Here is an 8,940-nt window from a genome sequence, read left to right as displayed (position 1 = left end):
TCATGTTAAACGAGAGGGCTTGTAACAGGCCTGGGCCTGTTCTGTTCACGTCGATAGTACGATTGTACGTCAATCGAGAGAAATTTATCAGTTCTGCCATAAGAAGGTAGAAGACTTTAGAATTGCGTTGCTGAAGACGCATTGAAAAGTCTTATTTAAAAAAAAAAAAAATTTAAAAAAAACAATGTACCTCATTTACCAATTGTAAACAAACAACATTTAGTCACATGATAATATTAATAAAACAACGAAAAAAAACTGTCACAAGATAGCCATTTTGTATTAAAAATGAGATTGTAATTTGTATAGAAGAGACAGAATTACGTGGCTTAATGTTGTTTGTTTACGATTGGTGAATGAGGTCCATTGAATCAATCTTGTAGATAATTGGGAAAGGTTCTAGTCAAAATATATTTTTTAATTTTGGCAACAATTCCGTTTTACTTGATTAATAATAAAATATGAAAGAATCGTAAAATCGTAATGCAAATACAACCAACTTTTGTCCCATTTTCAGCACTTAGCATTTTGGACATTTGTAGGCCTACCAAAAATAAAGTAAATTAAACTATATAGATCAAAGTATGTTTGGGTATCTAGCTAATCACTTATTTTTGTCTACGTTGTCTGTTTTTTTCAAAGTACAATTTTTGTCCACTTGGGTGTCACCCGCCTGGTGGGTGTCACCCGGTGCGGACCGCACACCCAGCACCTGCCTAGTGACGCCATTGGTACCATAACACTAAATATGTTAACTCTTTAAATCCTACATCTTTAAATGCCCGTGGCAAGAGACATGACGGATAGAGATATATGCTAAATGTAAATTGCGGGGCCCCTGCCAGGCGCGGAGTCCAATTTGAACAATAATGATTAATGTACCGTTACGTTCCTGGGAGGGCCATCACCGCTGGGGAACGGTACAATGGATGCGGACTGGGTAGTAAGGCTTTCTTATCTTCACCACGTGCAAGTACACTCGCTAGAGAAGAACTGAGGTATAATATCCCACTGGAGGCCCTGTTTTGTTTGTCGTTCTTAGCCTTTCCGCTTTCCAGGAAGGACGTTTCTACGGAGGCGCCACGCTGAGGCGACAGGAGCATTTCCTCCTCCGCTCACCGGCACCATAGTTTTCACACTCATTGGTCTATGTAGATACCCTTGACCAGACTTTACATAGGCATGATCTTTATTAATTTTTTAAAATGGTATACTAAGTAAACACAACACCGTAAAAAAAAAAAAACACCATCATTTTGATTCTACTTCGACTACAATGACCACATTATTAAAATAATCATTAAATCATTATCATACATAATTAATCTAATACACTGTAAGTGACTAACTCAACTAACTGTAGTTGTAGTGTAGTGTAACTATAGAATAATAGAATTTATAAATACACTAGATTCTAGAGTGTCACTTCTCTAGATTATGCCTAGAACCCTAGTTAGTAGTTACTAGATCTAGTCTTTAGAATTAGACTAGAAGACAGTAAAGTTTTAATTAAATTAAAGTTAGATCTAGAATTCTAGATCTAGAATCTAGATTATTTGGACAATTTGGTAATATTTCTAGATTATATTAAATATAAAGATTATTCGTCTCCTTTGATGGGAAGTTTTACCAATTATTCTAGATCTACTACTATTAGTCACATTTAGTAAGTGTATATAATATATTTATTGACTATCTATAGTATATATTAATATATAGATATAGATGATTCTAGATTAGATTATCATTAGATTTACTCTAGTATAGACTGACACTATTCTATAGTATACATTCACATAGATATAACATAGATATTTATTATAATATAAATGAAAAACTGTCAGGAAAACCAGTGAGTTGGCGGAGTTTAGGTCATTGGTTAATAATATGAATGACGCGTAGCCGTAGGACGTAATCATCTTCTTTTTTAAAGTAACGTCTGTATCTTATAAGATAAGAACAGAATCAACATAAAGAGTTCATTGAATGACTAGTCAACGAGAAGTGCTAATACAGTAAAAATACAGTCTGATTAATAAAGAAGGAACATGTTTTTGTATCAATTTGTTCTAGTCTTGATTGACATAAGTCACTTACTCCAGGATGATTTGACGTAATTTTTGAATGACTAGTCAACGAGAAGTGCTAATACAGTAACAATACAGTCTGATTAATAAAGAAGGAACATGTTTTTGTATCAATTTGTTCTAGTCTTGATTGACATAAGTCACTTACTCCAGGATGATTTGACGTAATTATGAAAGAGCAGGTGACTGTTGTCTTTCAAGATTTTTTTTTTTTAAAAGTTCATTTAAATACAGGTATGGTAGTGTTGTGCTTTTGGTGTTTTGATGGTCTTTTTAATAATGTTGTCTGTATATTATTTATCTTGTTTGTTTTTTCTGAAATCTATTAGGAGTTATTTAGTTTTTGGGACCTTCAGTACTAAAATTTTGTCAGTGCACCAGTTTGTAAAGATTTCTATCGAGCTTCTATACTCAGTTTCGTCTCTTGAAAAAAAAGTCAGACTATGGCAGTATCATCAGAAAATTTATTGAATTTAACTGAGTCATAGAGGCTTCTTATGTCATTGGTGTAAAGAGTGTACAATACTGGATAAAGTACACAACCTTGTGGAGCCCTCCTACTTAGTACTAGGATGGAAAATTTTGTGTTGTTTTCTTTACCAAAATAGGGCATTGGGTTAAGAAGCTTAGAACCAATGCTAGTATGTAAGGAAATACGAAAAACATGCATATATATGTAAGGGCTGACATTTAGATTACTCAGTTTGTTGATCATTATATGTGGCTATATATTTTATATATGGTGTTGAAGTCGACGCTTATTTTGTTACATTTACTCTTCTAATTAGAATAACAGATTGCAATAATTGCAGAATAATAGGTATACGAGTTAACAGTTAGTGTCTGGTCATTTGTCTTGACATTTCTTAATAAAGGTATATGATATCCCAGTTAGTATTTTCATTACATCCTTTTATTGTTTCGATAGCCTCTTCAGACCACATTTTGACCATTTTTATTGCTTTCTTTGTTGTTTTAAGAGTAGGTTTGTATAAGACGGACGAGTGTATGGTCAGATTCTCCAAGTGGGAACAAACATTTACATTAGTGAAGCCTGCTATATGTTTACATAGCATTTGTCGAGCATTTGACTCTGTATTGTGGGAAGGGAGACTTACTGGTTACAGTTTGGCAGGTTGTTGAAATCTCCAGTAACGATACAGAGTCTTGGGTGTTTTGATCCTACACATTGAAGCACATCAAAAATTTGTTTATTTCTAAAAGAAGAAAGTCATGACTTAAAACTATATGAAGTATGCAGTAAAACAACAATATCTTGTAGTCTCTAGGACTATAGCATAGCTGCAAAGTTGCAAATATTTGTTTTTAAAAAATATTAAAAATGAATTTTATGACTCAAGTTTTAAACTTTCAGTGTCTTTTTTTTTTCTTGCAGATGTTGCAGAGATTTATTTTTACATAAGAATAATTTTTGTACTTTGTGGGGTAGAGTCATTCAAGTTTCATCATGACAGAAAGTGAACCTTATACTCAGCTGATCAAGGAAGTCAGAGAAAAAAGCCAAAGTTTCAATCCTAGCCCACTTATAAAACGTGATTTTATTTCACTTTCTGATGGCCAAAATGAAAACATGCGAAAGGATAACATCTTCAGAATCATGCAATGGAATTTACTTGCTCAAGGTATGAGTTGTGATCTTAAACTCTTAGCTCATAGCAGTTTAATTTTGGTTTGTTGAAAATTAAAATTTTACCATTTGAAAAGAAATTATTTTCAAATGTTGAATAATTTTCTTTTTAAAAATTTATTTTTTGCAGTTACTTTTACATGATCACCCTGTATAGTACATTTGGTATTCTAGCTTGTATAGGACCCATTTAAAAAGCTAAATTTTGTTACTATCTCATAGTTTCATTGATTATTTTGACATTTTATAGCCCAGACTGCACATTTTGGAAGATATCCTATGGCTAGCAGACAGTGGACAGAACATTTCTTGAAGAAAATGTAGCTTTTGTGTATTATTTGTTTAAAATTTAAGATGGGGTTGGAACTTGGAAATGTTTGCTCAAAGGAAGTAATATTTAAAAAAAAACAAAGCTGAGTTGTATTAAATTGTAACATTTACATAATTTTAACCACTGGATAGAATCTACTTCTCCAGACAAAAATATCTTCTTGTTCTATTAAGGAAACTTTTAATGTCAGTTCTATCAAACTTTCACAATTTTATAAAAAAGAATGTATAATATATCTTATTAAAAGTTAAGTTTTAAAAAATACTCAGTATTTAATTTTCTGTATTTCTGTTTAGGTCTGTGTCAGTCAAGTGATGGATTTATCCTTTGCCCTTCAGCTGCTCTGAACTGGTGCTATCGCCAGTACCATATACTAGAAGAACTTCTTTCATACTCAGTGGATATATTCTTCCTAGAAGAAGTAGACCAATTTAATTATATTAAAACATGCCTGGAAAAAATAAACTTTGATGGCCTCTTTCTGCCAAAGCCTGATTCACCATGCTTGTATGAAGCTGAAAACTTTGGCTCTGATGGCTGTGCCATCTTTTGGAAAAAGGATAAATTTGAGCTGATCAGTCATGATGAATGTATACTTTTGAATGATGCCAAAAAGAAAACCAATCAGGTTTCTCTCATCTGCAAATTCAGAGACTTAGCTTCAGGAAAAGTTTTCATGTGTGCTGCCACACATTTGAAGTCCAAGCCTGGCTATGAGAATTACAGGTTTCAGCAAGGTAAATATCTAGAAAGTATTCTGCGTGAAAAAGCTGCTGGACTTCCACTGATCCTATGTGGTGATTTCAATGCAGAACCCTCAGAGTTAGTGGTCCAAGTAATGAAGTCAAGTGAGCTGGGATTCCGAAGTGCTTACTCCAATCTTTCAGAGGATGGGCAGGAACCACCATACACAACTTGGAAAGTGCGTTCAGGGAAATCAGGAAAGAATGAAGAGGCTTGTCACACCATAGATTATATTTTTTACACAGAGAAAAATATAAAGTGTGTCAAATTGCTGAAATTACCAACAGCGGAGCAAATTGGTCCAGGCCGCTTGCCATCCTATTCATATCCCTCTGATCATTTATCACTAGCAGCAGACTTTATACTTCTGTGATCGTTTTCTGTCATAATGTATTTTAGTTGCATAAATAGCTATTTTTTAAATAATGTGATGATATTAACTCAGAAAAAGAACACTTGTATTGATTTATTAATAATTTGATATTTTAAACACTTAACCTTTGTAACATAATATTTATAAATATGACTGTTTCCTTAGAATTTGAAGTTGCACTAAACTATCATTAATCCTGAGCTATTTACCAGACAATATATAGTTGATTTTAAGCGTGTTCTTTTTATATACATGCATTTGAAATCTAGCATGTATAATTAATCAGATATACTGACCCATTGTTGTTAGGATAGTAAATTAGCAAATAACAAACAACTTAAAATTAAATACAATTTATTTTTGTCTTAATTGTTGTTGTTTTTTTCACTTTTGTAGCATAGATTTACCAAATTATAAGTACTTCAGGTTTTATTGGAGCAAGAAAAAAATAATTCTGAACTATATTGTGGATTTATTTAATATAAAAAAATTCTTTTCTTGACACTATTGAGTCTTGGATTCATATATTATCCATTATTTGTACGTAGAGAAACTATGATTTCTGTGATGTGAGATCTGTTCTTTCATTACTACTAATAACTGACCACTTTGCAGTATACCAGTACTCATGAGGAATATGCTTACATACATTTTTTTTCCGCTCCATGCCCTTGTTTTACTGAAGTTCTTTTTCTAGCAGTAGGTGGCCTTGGTGTAATGCTCTATAGCATATTTTACAATCTATTGTTTAAAGGAATTGTATATATGATAGCCTTTTCTTCTTTAACATTTCTGAAGGTAGGAGGCTAGTATTTTTCTTAGACTTAGACTTAGGTCCTCCCGCGCCGTTCGGCGCATTGGGCCTCAAGCTGTCTCCATAATGATCTGTCACTGGCAATGTCTGAAGCCTCCTCCCATCTGGTGTCCACTGTTCTGAGGTCCTCCATGAAGATGTGTCGCCAGGTAATACGAGGACGTCCCTGTTTGCGCTTTCCTCGTTTTGGCTTCCAGGTTATCGCAACTCTTGGTGTGCGTAATTCATTTTGACGTAGAACATGTCCCGCAAACCTCATGCGACGCTCAGTCACAACCTCACTAAGTGTTCGACTCCCAGTTCGGCATAGGATTTCCTTGTTTGAGATCCGGTCTGTGTTTCTAGGAGGACAAAAAAGGAATCGTAGTTTGACACACTTTTATAGGGTGGATCTATTACTACCTCTGCATGCCCCATCACATGATAGTTGCTGGATAGACTGAATGATGCTGATAGCTTGACCACATTTTGTATCAAGTAGAAAAATAACTCTATAAACTTTGTTTTGTGTTGCAAAAAAAACAAACACATTTGTATTGCTTTTTTAAATGATTTAATGATGGCAGAACCACTATACCTTTTAGGGAATTATGATACCATGTTAACTTTCCATTGTAAACTTCATTCCCTCACATAATATTTTTTAATAAAGTCCAACATATTAAAGACTTATAACTAATTCTTAATTTATCTTAGACTTTTTAATGTGTTTGAGGATACATTGAAAACCTGTCAAGTCATTTGTAGCACGTCAAGCTTTTTTTTTTTTTTTTTTTAAATGTTAGCATCATGTTTGAAATAACATTATAGGTTGAACTTTATTAATTGCAATTGTATTTGGCTGAAATCGACATTATAAAAATTTGAAATATGATATTTTGATATATCACTATATATATATGGAGTTTGTATCTTAAGAAATATTATATGTACATGTACCCTCTGTTTTTATGAAATGAACGATTTTTTCTAATCATATTTATTTAATTAAAGGAACTTACAGATATTTTTACCCCCTCCCCCGACAGTATTACATAACAAGATAATTCAAATTTAACAAGACTTATTATTAATTATCATTTTCCTAAATTACATTTCTTATCATGGTATCTTTAGAATAGATGAGGAAAGTATCTAGTTTTGTCAGCGCTACAGTGACATATTCAGTTGTTTCCCAAATACATATGCATTGGGAAAAACTGTGATGTTAGAAAAAAAACATGGGGTATTTTTTTTTTAACTCGTGGTCTAGCCCTTCCGCAAAAGCGAACGTCATGGGACCACTGAACCTGAAGGGATAATGCGATAATGTTTGTTCTACAAATATATTGATCAACCATATCTACTCTCTATTGACTGACCTCATTTCTCCTTTAGAGTGATCTAACATTTAAAATATCCCCAAGCAATGTTGTCCTTACAACCTTCCTATCACATTAGTCTGTTTAAAATAATATGTACTTAATTTGTTGGTTTTTTTTTTTTTGTATTTTGTTTCCCTTTTTCCCCCTAGTTGTTATTCCTACCATGTTGTTGTCAAAGTAACATCACAAAACTATGTTGTGGCAAACTGTCATCTTTTTCTTTTCTTGATACAAGTTGATGTCATTATGAGTTTTTGTTTGAAAACCAATAAGTAACTGTTGTAGTGTAGAAGTGAGCTGTGTGCTAGTCATATACAACTGTGGTCATTAGTGGTCTTAACATGTTGGCATTGGAATAGTCTTGGGCAGTCTAACAAAACTGTAATGTGATAATTATTTTTTTTTACTACAAAATTACATTTTTGTTTAAATTATAAGAAATTTAAAAAATGCACATTTTAATTTTACATCTTGTTGACAAAACAAAAAAATAAATAATTTTGCAATAGTTTTTTTGTTTTTTTTTATTGATACAGTGGAATAGCAATCTTGACAACAGGGTCAGTTTGCATGCATGTGAATGTACAGTTTGTTTTTTATAGTTGTAAAAGAGATATCTGCAAACTGCGTGGCAGAGAAAAGACCAGCAAACTGCCCGGTTAGCTTCCTATGGGACTGCAAAGCCCTTACAGCGGCGTCTCAGAACAACACCTCTGAGAACGGGGTTCGTACGCGGTCTAGAAAAAGTCTGGAATTAAAAAAAAATGAATTTCAGTCTGAAAAACGTCTGGAAAAATTACTTTTCACTTCGACTGAACAAAAATGTCTGGAAAAAGACTGGAATTTAAAAAAACGTATAAATATTTCACGCAAAAAAAACAACAAAAAAAAAACGTCTCAATTTTTGTTTTATAATGATACTATGAGAACTACAACAGTGATCGCCACTACCTCAATGTGGGTTGGGGCACTGGCGTCAGCCGTCAATAGGGAGGCGAAGCGACAGCAGTATGATTGGCCAACTGGAAGAGTAGAAAGGGACGCCCGCAGAGCACAGTGAAGATGACTTCGTATGGAATATGCTCTCTGTCGTTCCCACCAATCGACCTCCACCTGAACTGTCAAACCTCCATTGCACAGTTATGAGCCTGTTTCTTTTCGAAACATAAAGCGCTAAGAAGTGGGCATTGTTATAAACATGCCATGCACGCCGACTTCCAAAGCGCCAACGCCAAGCTAGTGCAAATTGTAAGCACTGTTAGAGACTAGACTGAGAAGGAGGTTTACATTAGAGAGAAGCATGGAGTTCCGATCAAGTCTCTCTCTCTCTCTACTCTATGGCCTCCTTCAGCTGTGAAGCGACTATGGATCAGCTCATGGAATGAGACGAATGCCTGGGCATTAGCTGTGGTCGGAACGATGTCGCCCTCACATCAGTTCCCCCTCTCCACGCAGCTGATGTATCCAATGGAACGGCGATACAGTTTGGGGTCAGTGGCGTCGCAAGTTCTGCCAGGGTGTAGCACTGGGTGCTGCAAACTGCCGTAGGGTCGCCAGCTCCTGATTTTTTCTCAGGGTT

General features: G+C 34.2%; 1 protein-coding gene across 3 annotated transcripts; it reads left to right on the top strand.

Annotated features, from left to right (window-relative positions):
- The first annotated feature begins 1,044 nt into the window (after positions 1 to 1,044).
- Positions 1,045 to 7,869, top strand: LOC106060053 (nocturnin-like). 3 transcript variants are annotated; one of them, XM_056039215.1, is made up of 3 exons: positions 1,045 to 1,180; positions 3,484 to 3,730; positions 4,363 to 7,869. In XM_056039215.1, exons 2-3 carry the CDS (start codon positions 3,556 to 3,558, stop codon positions 5,181 to 5,183), a joined length of 996 nt encoding a protein of 331 aa, XP_055895190.1. In that variant the 5' UTR covers positions 1,045 to 1,180; positions 3,484 to 3,555; the 3' UTR covers positions 5,184 to 7,869. The 3 variants fall into 3 exon arrangements, with proteins under 3 accessions (XP_055895190.1, XP_013073256.2, XP_055895191.1); XM_013217802.2 differs by lacking the exon at positions 1,045 to 1,180 and adding an exon at positions 1,187 to 1,336; XM_056039216.1 differs by lacking the exon at positions 1,045 to 1,180 and adding an exon at positions 1,373 to 1,666.
- Positions 7,870 to 8,940: the final 1,071 nt, after the last annotated feature.

This window comes from Biomphalaria glabrata, chromosome 8 (assembly GCF_947242115.1).
Source record: "Biomphalaria glabrata chromosome 8, xgBioGlab47.1, whole genome shotgun sequence".
Taxonomy (NCBI): domain Eukaryota; kingdom Metazoa; phylum Mollusca; class Gastropoda; family Planorbidae; genus Biomphalaria; species Biomphalaria glabrata.
This window is presented reverse-complemented; position numbering and strand designations above follow the sequence as displayed.